Raw genomic sequence first — 20,473 nt, forward strand, 5'->3', positions numbered from 1 at the left:
ATCTGGTGCTTGATGCGCCGCCGGAAACACCGAGGAAGAAAATCCCAACAGCCTTTTTATAATTCTTTAATGCTGCTGATTATTAATGCTGCTTTTTACTCATGGTTTGCCTCACCTTATGGAGAGGGCTTCATGGAGTGGAGAAATTCTCAGTCATGAGATACCCTTGGCTGTCTCAGGCTGCTGTTGATTTTTAATTTAAGGAGATTTTCAATAGCAAGAATCAACCAAACTGTGTTTGGTTTTTTTTTTAACTTTAACCAACAAAGAGGAGCAGGAGTCTGGGGAAGTCACCAAATGAAGCACAGGGAGCATCCCCAAGTGGTGGTTTGGCTTTGCAAATGCAGGCTTGAAGCCACCTGTGGTTTTCTGAGACACTCCAGTCTGCACCAGGAGCTTTCCCAGTGCATCCTGTGGATGTTGAATACTCCAACTCTTCCTCTTACTGCAGGCTTTTCCTTGTTAGAAAGGGGTGTGGAGCCTCCAAAACTCCGGCTGCAGTAATGTCCATTTCTGTCCACAGGATGCTCGTGGCGTGGTGCTGCATTTGTGCTAAATTTGAAGAAGCTTCTTCAAATTCCTCTCACGTTGAGCACATTTGTACAGGAGCTGCTGCAAAGTTCCTTGGTGAAAGAGAAATGGATACATTAATCCATGGGACGAGGAAGAGAGCAGGGATCGATCGATCTCGAGGCTGAGTGTAGAGTACTGCCCGGATGGCTTCCAGAAAGGGAACTTGGATTGATCAAAGCAGCTTCACTTGATAGATTTGTCCCAGGATCTGGGAAGCTGGGACACAAAAAGAGGCACTACATCTTCCACTGCCTGGGAAGTTCCTCCCATGCAGCAAGGCAACCCTAAAAGGAGGAGTGTGGTGCTCTGGTACAGCTTCCCCCACAACAGGTCTAATGGCCGGGTGGAGTCAGGCAAAATGGATTAAACAATTACTTTTAAGTAGCCACAAATTTAAATGATCTGCTGCAGCTATTTCTAGCAAAATTCCCACTATGAGAAAAGATGGTGGTCCTCAGAGAGCTGGGCTCCCGTGACTTCCCAGGCCAGTGTTTGCAATTCCCAGTGCCAGGTTTTGGCTTCCAGAAGCTTCAGGCAGTGCAGCAAAAATGCCCCGAGTCAGAGACACTGAAATCCAGAGCTAAACAAGCTTTGTTAATTCTCTGCAAACTCCACTGCACGAGGAGGAGTCCTAAGTGAGGAATAAACACCAGGCTAACGCGGGTCGGGAGCTGGGGCATCGCTGGGAATCTCAGTTAATTCCATTTTCTGTCAGGAGTTCTGCAAGGCCCAGAGAAGCTCTGCAGGAACTCTGCACTTTGCCTTCCCGCCTCCCCAGCGCGGTCATTGTTGGCACCAGTAATTAGCGGCCTTTCTTTGAAAGCAAAGCACAGGCGGGCTGGCCACGGGTAGGTCAGCAGGAGTACAAAGGCATTCCCAAAACAGCCTTTTGTTGGATCTTGGACGGGGATCAGCATTTGCTGGAACTTTGGAAGGGAGGGAGCTGTTCCCTGCCAGATCCAGCGCCGGGAGCAGCTCTTTGTTCATGGCTGGGTCCATCCTCCCGAGCACCGCTCACAGAGCTCTCGTGTTTCACACCACAGCCGGGGCGGCCAAGTCACCCCAAATCAAACAGGGGCAGGTGCCTCTCGCTGTGGGCAGGGTCAGCCAAGTGAGAGATGCAGGAGAGGTCAGTTCTGCGGCCAGGTGTCCTTTCCCAGGTGCTGGCCGTCCTTTCCTCGCTCACTCCCCTCAGCAATGTGTGATCATTTAACCAGGTGCTCATTTACTCTTGTCCTGCTCCTGCCATGTTGTACTGCTCCAGCATCCCTGCTGTCTGTGCCAGGCAGCCCTGGACACTGGCACATCCCAGCCTGGGAAGTTGCTCAAGTTGAAGATCAATTATTATTGATGTTCTTTAGAATTATTGAATTATTTAAAAGCCACAGAGATGTGGCACTTGGGGACGTGGTTTGGTGGAGGGCTTGGCAGTGCTTGGGGGAACGGATGATCTTAGAGGACTTCTCCAACCTAAACAATTTTCTGCTTATTCCCAGGCACACAGAGTGCTACTACAATTCCTGGAAAAATATAAGCTACCATCTTACCCTGAGTTCATCTGCATGGCAGCTACAAAATAAATTAAAATTCCTAATTAACCAAGCCTCTTACAGCTCTGCCTCCCTTGTGTTTGCACAACAGTGCAGAAAACTTTCACGTGGTCAACAAAGTACTGATAAAAATAAAGGCCATCAAAATCTCAGACTCAAACACAGCCTGGGAGTATTGCAAGTTGATAACAAGATTTCTCTACTAAATATTGGGTGTTATTTCCAGTGGAATCTGGAAACAGATCCTCCAGTCAGTTCATTCTCCATGAGTCTCCTGCTTTTAAAATTGCATTGCTGCTGATTCGCACTGGAACCACCTTTTCCTTCTGCAAAGCCCAGATACCAGTCTTGGACTTTGGCTTTTGTAGCTGATAACTGCAAACAAATCCAAATGTTCTTGGGTTTAGATTGCTTAACACAAGGGAAAATATGGAATTTCATCTATCCAGGAAGGAGACAGTCAGGAAAAAGAAGGTGTTCTGCGTATAAAGAAAAATAAGGCAGTGATACAGCAAAAAATATTCAACAGTTCTTAGACTTAAACCCCAGACAAGCCAGGACGAACTGGACTTAACTTCTGTGGGAAGTTTTATTTGAGCCTCCATTTACACTGCAGGGATAAAACTGAGTCTTGTAATAAACCCAAGAACCTCAAATGATGAGATAACACTTGTGTTTTCAGTACTGCGAGCGAGCCATATAATGAAATAATGGCACAGTCCACTGGTGTCCTCAAAGGTGCCCCTGTTGCCCTTTAGGGGACAGCGAATCATCCATAACCACACATTTATTTCTGGGTTTTTTTTGTGAATATTGGTTTTGCTTTTCGAATCTCTAAAATTCCTCACAGGGTTTCTTACCATGGTTAATTAGACAGGTTTTTCCCAATCTGGTGGAGCATCCTTACATTAGAACATTTCCTTTATCTGTTGTCTAATAACGATTGGGGGGGAGGGGGGGGAATTAATATGTTTTGCTAAAGATTTTAGGCTTTATAGAAACTGCCATAAATTTTCTGTTGTCCTTGGAGACAAGCTGAATAAAACCCCCAATGATCTTCAGCTGTTTTCTTTCTTTCTTTCTTTAAAAAAAAAAAAAGGAACAAAACAAGCCATGAAAACAAACAGAACCTGAAGGCAAGGACTAAATGGCACTTGTTAGCAGGAACACTGGGCCTTGTGTAATCTTGAATTTAATCCCTAAGGGGTTGCAGATCACTGTTGTACTTTGTTTGCTTTATTGCACCTATTTTGGGCTGACAAGAGGATGCAGAGCTGTGCAGAGGTGGAAATTTTGTCTTTCCTGAACAAAGCGTTGCCCTTTTCCCCAGCAGTTCATTAATGCTGCAGCCAGGCTTTAGGTTTGGCATCTTTTAGCTGCAATATCCCAGGTTTTCTTTCTCCGCTCCAGAGCTTCATCTGGTGCTTCAGTGTTAATCCAATTAATAGTTTTCAAGAGAATCATAGAACCCTGGAATGGTTTGGGTTGGGAGGGACTTTAAAACTCCTCTCATTCCCCTCTCCCGCCGCGGGCAGGAACACCTTCCACCAGCCCAGGTTGCTCCAGGAAAGGGGCTGGGATCCCTCCATCCCATTGTTCCCAGCCCACAGCTTTGGCAGCAGAGTTCACGAGAAGGTGCCCCAGGACGAACTGTGTGCCGTGAGAAATAAATCCCAGGCTGTTCCTTGCAGGACACCCCAGCACAGCCCCATTCTCCTCCTCGTTTGGGCTCCCTCCCGGCTTCCAGCCTGGATCCACGCCCAGCTGGTGACGGGTCCTTCCAGCGCCAACATTCCCCCTTCAGTCACCCCCTCCTCTGGCAGCTCAGCCCTCACGTCAGGGGGAAAATCAGACACCTCCTTCCAGCCTCCCATTTCCCGGCTCAACCGAGCGAGTCCTTCCCAGCCCAGCTCCAAGGCCCCATTCCCAGCACAGCAGCTGATTCCCACCCTCATCCCGCTGCTCCCGCTGCTCCTGGGAACGCCCTCCAGCCACTCACATCGAGAGGGATTTATTCCTTGTTCAAACTTCCTTGCCTTTTTTTCGTGGCTGGGTTTTGTGCACGTCTTTACCAAGCCAAATTTCTCTTCTTCCCTGTCCCCTCCGACTGAGCGGTCCCGTGGAATTCCTGCCGGGATTCTCCGCTCCGTGCGTGCGGAACGAGCACCTTTCCCCTGTCCCCGTGGCTCTGGGCTTTCCAGCTGATCTTCCCTGGGACGAACCAGCCCGGTCCCCAGCAGCAGCAGGCAGCACACACAGGATGGCTCAGCCCCAAAGGGTCCCAGAACAGCCCAAGGGCAGCTGCTGGAGCCGGGATGTGCCCACGGGGCAGAGCCAAGTGTGTCCGTGGGCTGCTGGGAATGCACAGAGAGGGGAGGGATTGGCCCCTGGAACAAAACTCCTGTCCTAAAAATTGCAAAGTAGCTCCAGGAAGTCACCTGCCCTTGCTCTGTGCCTTCTCTGTGACGCAGAAAATGAGCGTTTGTGGAGATCTCAAATGGCCTCAGGTGAGGTGTGCACCTGTAAATGTCTCTTACTGGGGCACTAAAAGTCCTACAGGCGAGCCAGCTGAACCTGTGGAACGTTGCACACACTAAAGCTGACACCCACTGCTTTGGAGAGAAAGAAAATTGCTGAGACAGAGCAAATGGAGAGCAGGGGATGCAGCACAGCTTGAGTGGAAACAAAATTCTGAACACAACACTACTTTGCACAGTTTTGCACAATTTGACTATGCCCAGATAAAAATGAATCGATTGTCGTTCACTTGTCAGCACTGTGACAAGTAAATGGTAAGTGATAAATGCATCAATTAAAAAAAAAATTAAAAAAAAGGCAAGTGAGTTGTGTCTCAGCCTCCTTTCTGTCTGGTCCCTTGGAGCTCTCACCTCATCCTTGCCACTGCAGGTCTGACCCCAAAGGAGACCCCAAGCTGCACCACGGGGTCACAACAAAAGGACAAAAGAATGAGAGAGCCCCAGCAGTTCCTCACTCGGGATTTTCTAGGGGCAGGTTGGGTGGGGAGAGCCAGGCCTGGCCATTCCCAGAACCCAGCAGGGAACGCTCAGAGACCATCAGGTAATGGGAGAACCCCAGTGGAAAAGAACCCATTAAAACATGAGGTAGATTTTGAGGTTTCTGTATATTGTATTCTCTTCAGATTTCCAAAGCAAACAGGTACACGGCGACATTGATTCCAGTACAGGTTTAAGCACATGCAACACTGGTGTCCTATCTGTACATTGATTTCTAAGGCTGCCCAAGGACCTTTACATTGAAAGCATACAAGAACTCACACACACGTGCACGGATTCCTCCTGGCATCAGTCCCGAGGAAAAAAAAGAACTGGAATTTTACTGGAGAAACCAAACTTCAGCACTGCAAGCGCATCTGGGAAATCCCCCCCGGCTGTTCTGAACTGCTTCCTAATCTCAAAACTCACTTTTTTTTCACAATTTGGAGCTGAACAGGCTGTTGTTCATCAGGTTGTAGTGTCCAAAATGGTTCAAAACAGTCCAAGGTTTACAGTACTGGAGACAAAACCTATATTCCCATTACAAACCATGCCGGATGCAGATGAAGTATCACATGGAGATGCTGACGTTCAAAACAGAAAACTGAGAAAACGCAAGCACAGAGAGACCAGAAACCACATTAAAGACTTCTCATTTGTGTATGATTTGTGTAATTATACAGTCAGCCTTTCTGTGACTCGAATGCTCAGGCCAACCTAAATAATAACAATACAAAATTGTCTAAAACGGCTTCTTTGTAGAAAGAATGACAGTTGTTGAAAGTAAATAAATAAATCAATCTTTTTAAAGGTCTGATATTGCTCAGAGACAGTGTCCATCAGGTTCCACTAGATGTCAGTGGCACAGAACCAGTCTGTGGCAGACTTAATGGCATTAAGTCCACTCGGTTTATCGATTTATCCTCGTCACCTCGTCTGTGAAACACAGCCCACGTCAGCTGTACCAACCACCCAGGATTTATGGCAGTGAACTGAACCCAAAATAACAGTCTCATCTCATTTCTTTTCCCCCTCTTGCTTGCTAGGTTTGAATAGAAGACTTGAAATCAGGCTCACAATGCCAAAAATGTGGCGAGATAAGGTCTGAATCACTGCGGTTCCTCAGTTTTTCCTAAAGCAGTGACATGGAGCTCACTCCAACCCCCAGCACTCTCTGTTTGTCAGGTACTGAACACCTTGAAGATAAAGCTTTTTATGTGAAATACAGTGTAGCTGATCCAGGTGGAAAATTATAAGGCACGTACAATTTTTTTTGTTGGTTTTTTCTTTTTCTTTTTCTTTTTTTTTTTTTAAAAACACACATTCTGAAGCGCTGTTGCAGTCGTGCTACTCTGGGTGGCCCAGCCAAGGACAGAGGGGATGAAAGTCCACGAAATGCAGGAAAATACAGGAAAACAAAAATACAGGAAAAAAATACAGAAACCAAAGAATAAAGCAGAACACATTGATACAATGTACACAGCGACAGCAATGATCAACTCTTCTCATTTCTTTGGCCAACAAGCAGTGACAATTGCAAAGCATCCTTTGTTTTGCACTGGAAATACCTGACTTTATTTGGATACACAGATGTTTAGCACTGGATTGCCACAATACCTGAAATAAGTAAATAAAAAACCCCCAAACAGGCCGGTTCTCGTCTGTGTTTTTTAACAAAACAAAGCTGCCACGTAATTGTTGTTGGGAAATCATGAGAGAAATAACAACAGGGGGCTACAAAAATGATGAGCTAGAACGACAGCTGAGAAGAGAATCGTGGTTAAGGAACATATGAAACCAAATGGCAACAGTTCTAGGCATTTATTCCAGTATCTTAGAAAATAAAAATAAAAAATACTCTTCATTGCATCACCATTTAAAGATAGAAAAACAAATCTTTAACTTAAGCCACAAGAAGATGCGAATTGTTTCCTTGTTTTTTGTTTTGTTTCGTTTCGTTTTGTTTTGTTTTTCCATTCGCAGCCTTGTTTATTCACAGTACAAACAGAGCTGGTACAGATTTTAAAGTCACAAGATGCACAAAGTCGGACAAGGAGCACTGTTCCCTTCTCCCCCCTGCAAAGCTGCTCTGCCCTAGAGAAACTCCAGCCCCCCAGCGAAATAAAAACCCCAAGGCCCCACTTTTGAGTGCCCTGTGAAGCGGCAGAGCAGCCCCGGAGTGGTGTGAGCAGCAGCAGCAGCAGCAGCACTAAAGCTCGGGGGGGCATTCCCAGCACACGCTCAGCCAGCACAAAGAACATTCCACGGATTTTGGAATTCCACCTTAAGGCAAAAAAATCAGGTAACGCAGTTTTCTACCTCTCCCCTTCGAAGTTTCCTGCTTTTCCAGATTTCAAGCGTGACCCCTGAAATTCAGTGAATGAACGGAACATTCGGCATAAGGAATGCTTTAACCAAAAAAAAAAAAAAAAAAAAAAAAAAAAAGAAGGAATGAACAGGAAATGCTTTTCCCAACAATAAATCAGTAATTTTCCCTTAGTTCTATCTACATTTTGTTAAAGCATTTTATGCGTTTTCAATAACAAATTGCAACTTTTTTTGGCAACTTTTTTTTTCCTTTTTAATAAAAATCCAGACAGTGTTCTCTGTTTGCAATCAGAACCACACCCTTAGTGCAATATTATATTTATTTCTTACAGTAATTTTGGTTGCCATACAAGAGTATTAAGGATCGGGGAAAAGTGCAAGTTACAGGAGCTTGATTTTTTTTTTTTTTTTTAACCAGTTGAAATAAGAGGAATTAAAGCACAAAAATTACAGCAACATAGATAACGTGAACACAAGTTGTTACACAAACTATAGCGAGAAACATAGTAATATCTAGAAAAGAAAAGAAAAAATGTAATGGAAAAATTATCAATATTTGTGGCTCATACACATAATCATCGCCAGATCAACTGGGTAATGCCTTTTAAGAACTGAGAGGAAAAGAAAAGAAAAGAAAAAAAAAATCACTACTTTTTTATTAACTTAAGTACCACAAATAATTAACTTCTTTGTGATATGTAAATTCTGTAAATCAACAGTCACATCTAGTCATTTTATAATATATGAATTAAACTTAAAATGTTCTCAGACACCTAGGGCAAGGAGTCTGTGCAGTTATACACAATTTACATCTTGTAAGATTTTGGTATTGTATACACAAATATTACAGAAACTAGGCATGTAAATGCAATTTATTTAAATTACAGTATATAAACAAAAGTTGATCCTAAAACCCAGAATATCATAGATCTCTAACGACTTTGTTTTTCACTATCAGAGTAGCATGAAAGAAATGGGTCTTCTCTCCTCCCCCCTGGTGAAAATACTCAGAGGCCACGGCGTTATCTGTTACTATTGCTTTCTTTTTTTGTTTCCAACCACCCCTCAGAGCTGGAGACCGAACTCGGCTTGGCAGAGGTGCATTCTGGTGGTCAAAGTAGGTCCCCTCAGGCCTCCTTACCTTTTTGCTTCGCAGGACACAACGTGAAAAACGAAACTGTTCCCTTACAGCTCCTTAATCTGCTCTCTCCCACTCGTTTGGTACCTGCTCTTGGAGCACCTGCAGAGAGGCAGGAGCAGGAGCCACGCCGGTGTGAGGAAGGGACGGCTCTCACCTGGGGCTTACCGGGGCTCGCTCAGCGCGAGTTCAACCCGCAGGGAGGTTGTGATCCAAAAAAGCAGCTTTAAAAGTCAACTTCTACGTGTTTCTTTTACTACTGCATGTGTTTCCTAACGCATTTCTGGCACGTGTTATAGAGGTAATAGCAACTGTACCCAAAGAAACAAAGGAAAAATGAAAAAAATAAAAGAGAGAGAGAGCATGGCATCAGTGGTTTATTTACTGAATTCTGTCCTATCACCAAATGGAAGACAAACGATGGCTAAATTACCTTTTTTTTTTTTTTTTTTTTTTCTTTTTTTTCCACTTCTTAAAGTGTGTGATGGCCTCAAGTTGCCTGCATTGACCTATCTGAGTGGAACTGCCATGTTCTACACCTCCCGTGGAAAAAAACTCAGCACTCCTCGACAGCAAAACGCCTCTCGGTGCTTCGTTTTTATTACCAGGTTCCTTGGAACTCCCCAAATACAAACAGAGCGCAGTAACAGATGTTAAGTCAAAAGATTTGCTGTTCCATAAAGGGGGCAGGAGGCTTAAATAAGTTGCTTTTTATGAGTTTCCAATGTGTTGGTAACTGTAACTACTTTTGAAGAAATATTCATCCTCGTCTGTAGAAGTTCTAGCAAAGATAGAAAATATAACACAGCTCTGCTGGTTCAGATGCATCCAAATGAGGTTGATTTTAAAAAGGTCAAGACTTTATAATTATTCCACAGAAATAGTAGTAAACCACAAAAAGTTTTTTTCTTTTTTTTTCTTTTTTTTTTTTGTTTGTTTTTTTTGTGTTTGTTTTTAACTTCCTAGCACTGAAGTGGCACAAAGGCTGCCCAGTAGACCAGCCACTTATTTTCTTAAAATATTGTGCTTATAAACTATCTGTACAACTATTTAAACTTGCAGTAAAGAAAGATATTTAAAATGCTAAACTTTATGTACTCATACTAGGGCTGTTGCAGACCTAATTAGACACTTGTTTGTGAGCAAAAAATAATCACAATAATAAAAAAATTAGAGATAGGCTGGACCATATCAAGGACCATATCAAGGAAAGAAAGTTCAGGTACCTTGCAAAGTGTAAGAGAACCTGAAAGTTTGGTAGGGAGGCAGTTTAGCCATCCACACCCAATTTACCCACCTTGAACATCTTGAATATTCTGTCCAAAAAGTCCTACAAAACTCACAGATATTCAGAGGTGTTAATTACAAGGGGGAGTTCAAACATGCAGAGAGAGACTCGTTAACTTGAAAGTTGAAATAATAATAATAATAATAATAATAATAATAATTTTTTCTTTCTTTTTAAAAGGAGCCGTGTGAACCAGCCATGGGTGTTTCTCCCCTGCTGACGGAAGTCTCCTGGAAAGCTCTCTCTGCCCCCGCTCCCAGCCCTGGATTCTGGCAGGGTGCTCCCACCTCTTGTGCCAAGGAATGGGCTGGGGGCCAGTGCCCAGCCCTCTGTCCTTGTCCAGAGCCAGTTCCTGCTAGTAGTGATAAAATGAGAGCCTGGATCCCTCCCCAGCCCTCCTGGCTCTCGGAACGCGCGCACCCTGAGACACTCGACAGCTCTTTCCATCTTGGCATCACCTCTCTGCCTCCTCTTAATGAGCCGAGGCATTTCCATTGCTAACAGGCTGAAATCCCTCTCTCACTTCAAATCCTGGCACCCTTCCCACTGACTTCAATGGGAACATTCATCTCTCCTCTCCTCTCCTTCCTCCTTGGCCTGCTGTTCAAAACACCCAAGCACTCACTGAATTAAACAGCACCTCTCAGGGATCAGCCTCCCTCAGAGTCTGACTGTCAAGTCCCAAAGCTTGTCCTGCCTTGTGGAGCTCCTATTCTGACTCAGCAGCAGCTGAGCTGGTTGAGAACTGGGGGCTCTCAGGCTCAAACCAGCTTCAGTTTGCTGCTAAGTGTGCGTCCCTCCTCGGCCTTTGCTCAACGTCTGCACCGTCCTTCAGGCCACGTCAAGGGAGTGTGCACTGAACTTGTTCTGCCACCTTGGAAGAGTGCTAAATACAACTGCAGAAAGAAAGAAATACCAGGTAAAACAGAGCAAGGTTACCTTTGGACTGACTCCAGCAGGACAGCCAGCTTCACTGCCAACAGATCAGGGAGCTATGCCAGTAAAAAGAGAGGAATATGAACTCCTGTGCCCACCTCAGTATCTCTGCTACTGATAAAACTGGCTTTGAGTGGTAACAGAGCAACCTGTCCTCTTAAAATGAACCAAGAGCTGGGGAAGGTAGCCCACTTGGAGACTGAATGTCAAGAAGAGAATAAAATAAAATGCAATTTTTTTTTTCTTTCAATAAAAGAAGCCCTGAAATGTTTGCAATTTTAAAAGAAAATCGTCACGCGATGGTCCCGGCCAAGGGCAGTATCACGAGATACCATTTTTGAAGTTAACAACTGTCTCTCTCTCACACCTCCCCACAGCTTTGAAATAAAGTGGCCCCACTTCTTTAGCATCTTTAGGTTTGTGTTTGGGCATGTAGCAGACAGTCTGCATCACCTGAGTACCAGGAATTCATCTGTTTTCCCCCTCCCACCCCCCAAATTTTGCTGGCACTCGCAGACAGACAAGGCATTTGGGGTATGTCAGTACCAGCCCATCTCTAGTTATCAACAGAAGTTTGTGAGGCAAAATAGCTATTCTTATCTGTCCAGCAGCTGCTTCAAAGCTCTTTCTATGTTCATTCTGTGCCCAACTCTAGTCACTCCAAGGTCTATCAGATCTTCCTTCTGTAGATTTGGTAAATGTGTGCCATCTATTTCATTGTCCATAAATGTTTCTTTATGTTCACCTAAGTTTAGACTTTCCAACCAATCTGCCACATCTGGTTTAGTCCACAGGTGGACAGGCTTAGTTGTAAAAGGCTTATTTGAGATTGGCTGTTGTAGTATTGAGGGAGAAGGAGACCTGCTGCGCCCTGTGGTCAAGCCAAATAAGTCCCCAGAAGGGGGCTGGCTGGGTAGGCTAAATACATCGGACAGAGTTGGAGAAGGAGATGAGGCTGAAGCAGAAGCAGTCAGAGGAGCAGGCATGATGTCTTTATTGATCTCTGTTGGTGAAACCACAGGGCTGGGAGCGTGCCTTGCTCCTGAGGTCCTGCTGTCATAGTCTGGGGACCTGCTCTGCAGTGTGATCGGCTGGCTGGCTCCGGGTCGGACAGTGAAAGTGATTGTTGTACTTCGTGTACCTGAGACAGTACTCATGACTTCCGTGCTCCTGCAATTGCAAACAGACAGGCACAGTTAGAGCTGCTGGCCACCAGCATGACCCCAGCAGCACGTGGCAAGTACGGCATGGGAATGCTTGGGTAGTTCACATTTTAACTCCAAGTACAAAAATGGTATCGTTAACTCTTTCCCAGAAAACCACCACCAATGGTAAGCCATAGTTAGAGACAAAACCTTTGTTTATGAGCAGTCCAGGAAAAAAACACCTTCCAGAGCACACTCTTTCCCTTTTTAACTCCTGTTCCCAAATTAACTCCTGGCTGAATGAGAAACACTGAGTGTGTGGAGCACGACCGGGAGTTATCTTCCCTTTGCCGCATGGAGGGTTGGAGTCCTTCAGTTCTGGCTTTACACAAAGCATGGTTAGTAACAGTATTTGTGGAAAGTTTCAGGAGCAGTGGATTTTGGATCTTTGGGCTTCACTCTGTGAATTTTGCAGAGCTTTTGTAGTTCTGTTTGTTTATAGAACAAGCTGCCCTTATTTCTCTTTCTATCCACGCTTTAAACATAAATCAGTTCTAAGGTGCCTAAAACATCTTAGTGTCCATTTCCTTCCACAGAGAAATTATACTCTGGCAGTTTCACTACAAAGTTAAGGAGACAAAATCCTTTTTCCTGGGCATGACTGGAAGTGATGTAGCTGGGATCAAGTTTTGCCTAAAGCAAATGAGTTTCAGATTACGAACGAAGCAGGCACGAACCTCGCTGAGAGGCTCGCTCTGATGCCCAGCCTGACAGGGCAGGTGAAGGAGCACGACCCTCTGCTTCTGCCTACTGGCTACAGAAGCAAATTTAGAAGGTTTGGGTCTGTTCATGTCATCAAAGGCTTGAGCCCACAGCCCTTATTCCCATGGGAAGAGCCTGCTGGTCAGCGCATGCACTTCAGGACGCTCCACAGAGCCCTCGGGTGCCTGGAGCTCCAGCGTTCTTCACTTCAGAAATATCCTGCCAACTGGGAAAACCTTCAGACACTAATTTAAAGCACTTCCAGAGGAAAGGAAGGGTTTATTTATCCTGGAAGCAATGCCATGGACTCCAGAGGATGATGTGGCTGATGCTGTACTGATATTTCCAGCGCAGAGCCTGGCAGAAGCCCTCTGCTTCTGAGTGCCACACTGTCCCCAGGCCTGGCCTGTCCTGCCTGGGCAGAACTGAGGATGGCTTGGGTGCACGATGTCAGATGGAAATGCTGCCATTAATCCAGCAGGTTCAGTGCTGTGCGCTGAAGGAGCTGAAGGAGAAGCAGGGTAATGGTACCGTGGGGCAGTGCTAACAAGCAGGTTAGTCGTGCCTTTCTCCCCCACTGCAGCCCCGAGCTGGAGACAGTGATTCCCTGCCTGGCTGCCGGCTGTGGAGAGCCCTGCGAATGCTCCCTGCACCAGCCCTGGGGCTTTGGCACTTCACCACCAGCCCAGAGCTCAGGGAAGTGCAGCTCTGCCACACCGAGTTCCTGCTCCCGTCTCTCGGCAGGTCCCGCTCAAATAAAGCTCCCTGTCGCGAGAAGAGCACCGAAAAAAGCAGTTTTCGGAGAACACACCTCTTATTCACACCAGCATTCCCACCGATTTCCCACAGGCTGCTCCACGTATTTCAATGGGAACAGGGGGATCTCTTTGGAAGATTGGTACTTCACTTAAAACCCAGTAGGAACAATGCTTCCAGCACTTACGGCTTTGTAATTTAACAAAGAAAGGAAACATTTGGCAAGGTCCTGAGTGTTTCCTGTGATGTTTTTGGAGTCTAATGGCTCTCATTGTCTTCCGGGGCTGGAGCTAAGCATTCTTAAAAATAAAAAAGTCTATGGCAAGAGACTATTAAATTCTACTAACCAAGGGGAGCAAGTTATTTCCACCTCCTTTACCTCAGCATTAGGAGTCTCACACTCATTACTAAGGCATGCTGTAATTTAAAACCAACAAAAAGCCTGCTTTGAAAAAGGTTGGGGTAGTGCTGTCCTAGTGATGACAAGAATGAGCTTTGTATAAATAGGGAAATGAATCCCCCATCTTTACCTGCAATCACCCTTCTACTTAACATTCCTGTCTTGCAAATGCTAGAAATGAGGGTTTTGTATTCACACCCATTGTGGCAAGATCAAATGGATGATGAAAATCCACCTTCTTTTATTCCAGGCGATGAAAGATAATTTCTACTGATTGACTGACAGCTCCAGGCTCAGTGCTTTGCATCTCACTTTTACTGTTTCTCCTCTAGACTGCTCCTCTTGAAGACTCCCAGCCCAGCCTTGTTCAGGAAACTACTGTCACTCTTCCTTTAAATAAGAGATGTTAAACAAGTGAAACAAAAGTAAACTCTGTGCTCTCATTTGAAGTATTCCTTGGCTAGTGTTCCCTAACCTTGCCAGCCCCACAGGCAGGAATACCCAGGGCGAGCAAAGCATCCTAGGCATCCCGGTCCTCTGCTTCCTGCCAGCCTGGATCAAAGTGTTGGCTTCGCATGGCTGCAAGCAGCAGCAGGACGTCCGAGGGCATCTTGCTTTTTCCAAGCCAGAGGTTCAGGACTGCTGACAAAAACCAAAACTTTGGGACAGTGATAAGACTTTTTCTTTTTTTTTAAACTTTGGCTGATTGCAGAGGTTGCAACACCAGCTCAGTTCTCAGTCATGTGAGTGCTCAGGCCTCACAGCACGGGCACAGCCCTGGTGAAGCTCAGGGAAGTCTGCTGAAGCACTTCCAGGCTTTCAGTTCCAAGCCTTTCACTCCAAGATTATTTTCCCATGTTCTTTTCCCCTTTTTCCACCTGCCATATCACCTCCATTCTTCCACACTGCACTGTAATTGTGATCCAAGGGAAGAAATCCAAGGATATTTGTGTAACTCCTATGCATCCTAAATTATAATTTATGACATCTCCCATAAGATCTGGGGTGCAGACACAGCCTTGAAACCATCATCTGTCGTGCATTTTATGGTTGATTGGTACCCTGGTCAATAAGGAGCAAGCACATTCCATCTGGAGAACAGGCACGCTTTGTTGTGTTATGGGGTTTCCAGATTTTTAATCAGTGCAATTTCTTATGCCTTATTTGATCATTCGTTATCCTAAACATGTTAAATCCATATTAAACCTGCCAAACCCCAAATTTCATTTTAAAAAAGGTGAAAAGTCCGATAATTATTTTAAATAAAATTTGCTCCATTAGAATCAGCATATGGTGGTAATTTATAAACATTTGCTGCTGTGAGCCTGCACTGATTGCAATGCCCATTATGTTGCCTCATATTAAAATCAAAATATATGACCTATATGTCACAACCACGTGGCCTCCAAGTATAAAAGCCATCAGCACAGCTTGTAGGCAAGAAATTCTTTTAAATTTTAAATTATATTTGCAAGATTCAAATTTACTGTTAACTTAATATCAGAAGAAAATCAGTGCAGCAGCTCCCATGGAAAAATCAAAAAACCACATTATTCTCAGCTCCTGGGAGCTGGTTTATTCCGGAACTTTCCAGAAGACTTGCTGGTTCTGACACAGCTTTTCCAAAGGAAGACATCTTAAAAACCAGGAGGAGCAACAAGTGGAGTCCCTGTATGGGGGTACTGCAAGAAACAAAACCCTTACAATGCCCAAATTTTGCCTTCCCCTCTTAATATTTTTACTTTCTTCTTGTTGTCAGAGGAAAATTGCACGGCAGGAAAGTAAGACAAGAATTGTCTGTTTTGGGGGCAGATGAAGAACGGGCTGACGCGGTGGCTGGCAGCATCCCGAGCTCCTCACAACGGTGTTATTTTGGGAGAAGAATTGAGACATGCTCTGTGTCTGCTGCCAGTGAGGAACAATCGTGAAGGTCTGTGGGAGTCTGTCTCTTCAGGAGCAGGAGTTTCCATGTGAAATGTCTGGAAACCAGCAGGGAAGGGGATGGTGCTGGGCCAGGAGGCAGCCTCAGCCCTCTGTACTTGGGTAACTGCAGGGAAAAGGGAAGCTGGAAGGAGAACGGGGGGAATCCCACAGCTATCAAGGACAAAAGATGACCACAAGGGCTAGCTTGTCTTTACTTTTAGCCCCACACAGGTGTGTAAAATTGTATTAATCATCCCTCCCCACTCCTTCACCTCCCAAAATCTGGCAGAATCTGGCTACATGTGAAAAGTCCTGCCCCTTGTTTAGGTGCTCAGACACATTCAGGAATCTGGTCTTATGGGCTCATGTTACCAACATATTTTCTGAGTACTCCTCTGATGAATGTGGCTTTTATTTCACCTTGAGATGACATCCTAGGTCCCATTTTAGGATGGCTACCATTTCTGGATTAGGATGATCTAATCCACACTGCACTGTGAGAAACACAGTCACCACCAAAGTCACTGAAATGCAATAACAACGAGTGAGCATTAAAAAGCAGCAGAATGTACAACATAGAATAATCCATGCTTTATGGCTGGCACTTACTTCATGGCACTTCAGCATGACCCTCCTCTGACAACAGCAGTCATGACAGCAAATAAAAATGACAAAATGGAATGACTGAAACACTGCAGAAATCACTGACGAAGCAAGCAATCCTGTGAAATCGGCTGGCAAACAGTTAACGACGTGAAATGAGTCTAATGGGAGAGCAGCAAGTGAAAAATCAAGGCACTTATTTCATCCTCTGCCAAACCCAGACATCCTTCACGATAAACCAAATGCAGGACCAGTCCCTATACAGGACTCACCACTAAGTTCAGTTCTGCCTTACCTGTTGGTGGGAAAATAAAAGGAACTTTTCGAGATATGCGTGAAAAAACTGATTCAGAGGTGGCCAAAACCACTGGCCGGTTTCACTTTTAAAACTTGTTATTCCAGCACAGTGCAGATTATTCTTCCTAGAGGACTCGACTCCACCTGCTTATGCACTCCCCACAACTCCCACATTTATCATGAGCATTTCCCACCACCAGCAGTGATGCCAATGTGCCCCAGAAGCCACGGGATTGTGCAAACACAGCTGGACAAACACAGAAACAGAAAGTGTTTCTCCCTCCGGCAAAGCCATGGATCATTTTGGTGCGGTGCTGGTGGAGGGCAGCAGCAGCTGCTGTTCATCATCCCTTCTCAGTGCTCCAGAGGCACGGAGGGAGGGAGGGAAGATGCTGTGTTCCCTGGGGGCTGAGCTGTGTGTCCCTGGCAGCCACTGGGTTTATCCTGCCTCAGCCACGCTGACTTTGTCCCCTGGATCTCAGGGGCTGGCACCTGATGGTCACGTTGCTACGCGACTGCCGGGTCACAGGCAGAGCAAACACTCCTCCCCTCTCCCAGTGAGAGCCCTGCTCTGCTCTTCTCCCAGTTCTTTCATCAGCTCCCTAGAAAAGCCAGGGGCCTCTCAAGTGGATTTATAGCCCTGCTGTATTCATGGCACTGTGGTGGACACGTCCCGTCCTCCTCGCCCACAGGAGGACACGGATAAACCAGATTGAAACGTCTGTCACCCTGACTGATGGCCATAATTTCTCAAAGTAAATGGTGGCCAAAATTGGGAGTGGGATCTGGAGCTCTCTTCCTGAACCTTCTGATCAAACCCCGTAATTACACTTTAATTAGTACAAGGTAAGCAAGCGCATCCTCTCCCTTCTTCCTCCTTTTCCTTCTCCTAGTGGGCTCCTTTTCCCTATCCCACGGGCTGGTCACTGCCACTGAGGAGCAGATGGTTTCCAGCCAAGTGTTTTCAAGCTGTATTTAAAAATCTTGAAGCTTGGTGTCTCCATAAGAACCACAGGAAAACTATAAATACACCATGGAAAACGATCACTAAACCAAGGTGCAGAGAATAAAAGCAAGTTTAGGGTGGTTTTAGTGGAATAATTGAGAAATGGTCTCTTCCTAATCCTCTTTTATCAAAAACACACATCGAAGGTACTTTTATGGGTTTCTGCAGCCAGCCATTACCCAGCTATCTGTAGTTTAATTCACCCCTGTGCCACCCCAACAGGGCAATTGCCTCGAATGAACCCCAGTTTTACATCTACTGGCTGTGCAAAGAGAGTTCCTAGTGGGATTTCAGATTCCAATCTGGTCTGTAATTTTATGCACGGCCCCATAAGCTGATACGTATTTTTAATTTCATCAGGCTGCCTGCGCTGTGAACACCTCCCAAGAGAGCCTGCGAACGTTGTTCCTATTTATAACACTTCCCAATCCCTCTCCTTGGCTGAAGGATAGGAACAGGCTCATTTATCATCACTGCTCTGCTGGCAGAGCTAACAAGTCGTTCTTTAATTCAGCAGAATCCCTGCTTTTTGTGAGCCAAAATTCCTTGGTCCCTTTCTAATGCTAGCTCGTGGGGGAAGGGCTGCAAGCTCTACAATTGGTTGTCACAGGTTTTAGAGCATTAGGGGGACCAAAAAAAAAACCAAGAAACTCCAGGAATTTTGCCTTTGAAATTTGAACATTAGCTTTTACACTCGAAATTTTCACAAGATGGTATTCCTTGGTCATAATATTTGACAGCTTTGTAAAAAATTGTGTCAGTTGTGCGGTTGGGTTAGAAAGGCTGTAATTTATTTAACTTTTAGAGAGATAAAGCAGGAGTAAAAGCAGTGAAAGAAACCACAGGGCTTCTGAATCCACAAGTGAACGTCTCCATTTCCATCTCTCTGCCCTACCCTTGTTGAGATGAAAAGACACTGCCTGCAGCACCTTCTCAAACACACTTCCAGCATCTGTGGATTGCTGGCTCTCTTCTGCTATCTCCAGATTATTATTTGCTTAAAAAAGAAATCCTTAGCAACCCTTCCTGGTGGTTTTAGCAGCTTCAACTCAGCTCATAATTGAGAAGTAATCACATCAGTTTGGAAAACGGCAGGAAACAAAACCCAGCCCTCTTGCCTCCTGTTCCCACCGGGAATTCTGCGGGGGTGTCGTTTTCTCCCACAGTCAAATGACAGCCAAGAGTTTTGCTGCTCTTTGCCACTGCCAACTTATCCCATTTATTCCCTCATGGCTCTTCTGGCCCTGGTACATCCCAGAATCCTCTCTCCAGTTTGCAAAGATGAGTGTTTGGGTTTACTTTTCAGGGGAGAAGCAGGGTTTCAGCCCCACCGCAATAATGCTTTGGGTGGGATTTTTTTCCCCCTAATTGAGCCTCTGTATTCCATAATGAAGACTTGGTAATTTGCCAAAGCTGAGTTAGAAAAATTAAAAGACCTCAAGGATAGAAAAGCAGCATAAATTTGTAACACTAAGTCAGATCTTCCTCTGAAAGGTAACAACATATGGGGCTACTTTTGCTTACATAATAGTTTGCTTTTCTCTAGTGAAGTGCTACAGTTTTTCAATTTCTCCCCACCCTTTATACCTTTTAAAATGTATTTTGACAAGTGTTTCTATTCACTTCTACTTTTCATTTTCCTCTCAGTAATGAGAGCACCTCGACATATTTACAGTACATTGTAGTTGGTGGCCTCGGTTATTTTCTAATAAAATAGGGATGCTAAAGATCTCCACTGTAACCTGGAAATACCTTTCAGTTTAAAAATAAAAGCTGATAAATAATATTATACACATGAAGCTACAGACAACGTGTTCATGGGGCTTAACAAGGAACACGACCAACATCTAGCAAAAATAATGTTGTTTTGGTTTTTTTTTAATGTATGAAAGCTTTTCCTGTAGAGCCAACTCAACTTCTGCTCTGTTTACTCAAGTGCCACTGAGAGGAATTACAGAATTTTCATGTTTTATTCCCATTTCTCAGTTCTAAAAATTGAATTCCCTCCCTGTCACCAGTTTGATGGCTTCCATCTTGCAGGAAATAATATCTAACTGTGTGATGCTGAGCCTGTGGATCACACGGTTTTCTGAATGAGCAATCTTTGCAATCAGCAGAGACCCTCTTCCCTTAAAAACAAATTATCTTTATGCTTGCAAAGTGCAGCAGCTTTCCAAAGGTTGAGATATTTATTAACCACCAGAATAATTCTAATAAAATTTACTTAAGTGCCACTTCGGGTTTTTTTAAAAACAAAATGCCAGCACAGCATTTTTGCAAAAAGAAATACCTCAGTCTCCTAATAAAACTAACAAAATTACCTTTCTTTTTTGAGTAACTGTGGATTTCATGACATTATGTCTACATACCATACAGATGTGATTTAGTAATAACATGGACAGTGCAAAGTGATTTTAACGAGCAATTCTCTGAAATACTTCATGATGAAGTAGGTTAGGAGAGGTCTCAGCATGAATCAAATGACACCACACAGCGAATGCGAAGCAACCCTTGGCAAAAACACTTTTTACCCGTTTGAAGCCAAAATACCTCATGGGACTGAAGCAAAATTAAATTATCACCACATTTTAAAAGGAAAACAAACTAAAGAGGAAAAAAATAAAAGAGAAATCTAAGAAATTCACATCAAAACAACTGAAAGGTTTGTGCAAACTGCCTTGAAGTTGAAGACTGAGAAAGCTCCTGTCCTATCATGTAGGCAACACAAATGCTGGCAGTGTAAGAAATTCTTGT

The 20,473-nt window shown here is 44.6% G+C and overlaps 1 protein-coding gene across 10 annotated transcripts in view; it reads right to left on the reverse strand.

Moving 5' to 3' along the window:
• Positions 1–5,246: 5,246 nt before the first annotated feature.
• Positions 5,247–20,473, reverse strand: part of SHANK2 (SH3 and multiple ankyrin repeat domains 2) — a 279,072-nt gene continuing 263,845 nt past the window's right edge. For all 10 annotated transcript variants that reach the window (XM_048308457.1, XM_048308455.1, XM_048308456.1 and 7 more), the window contains one exon: positions 5,247–11,997. In XM_048308457.1, the coding sequence (XP_048164414.1) occupies positions 11,424–11,997 (574 nt within the window). In that variant the 3' untranslated portion in view covers positions 5,247–11,423. The remainder of the gene's footprint in view (positions 11,998–20,473) is intronic.

Source organism: Corvus hawaiiensis, chromosome 6, assembly GCF_020740725.1.
Source record: "Corvus hawaiiensis isolate bCorHaw1 chromosome 6, bCorHaw1.pri.cur, whole genome shotgun sequence".
Classification (NCBI taxonomy): Eukaryota; Metazoa; Chordata; class Aves; order Passeriformes; family Corvidae; genus Corvus; species Corvus hawaiiensis.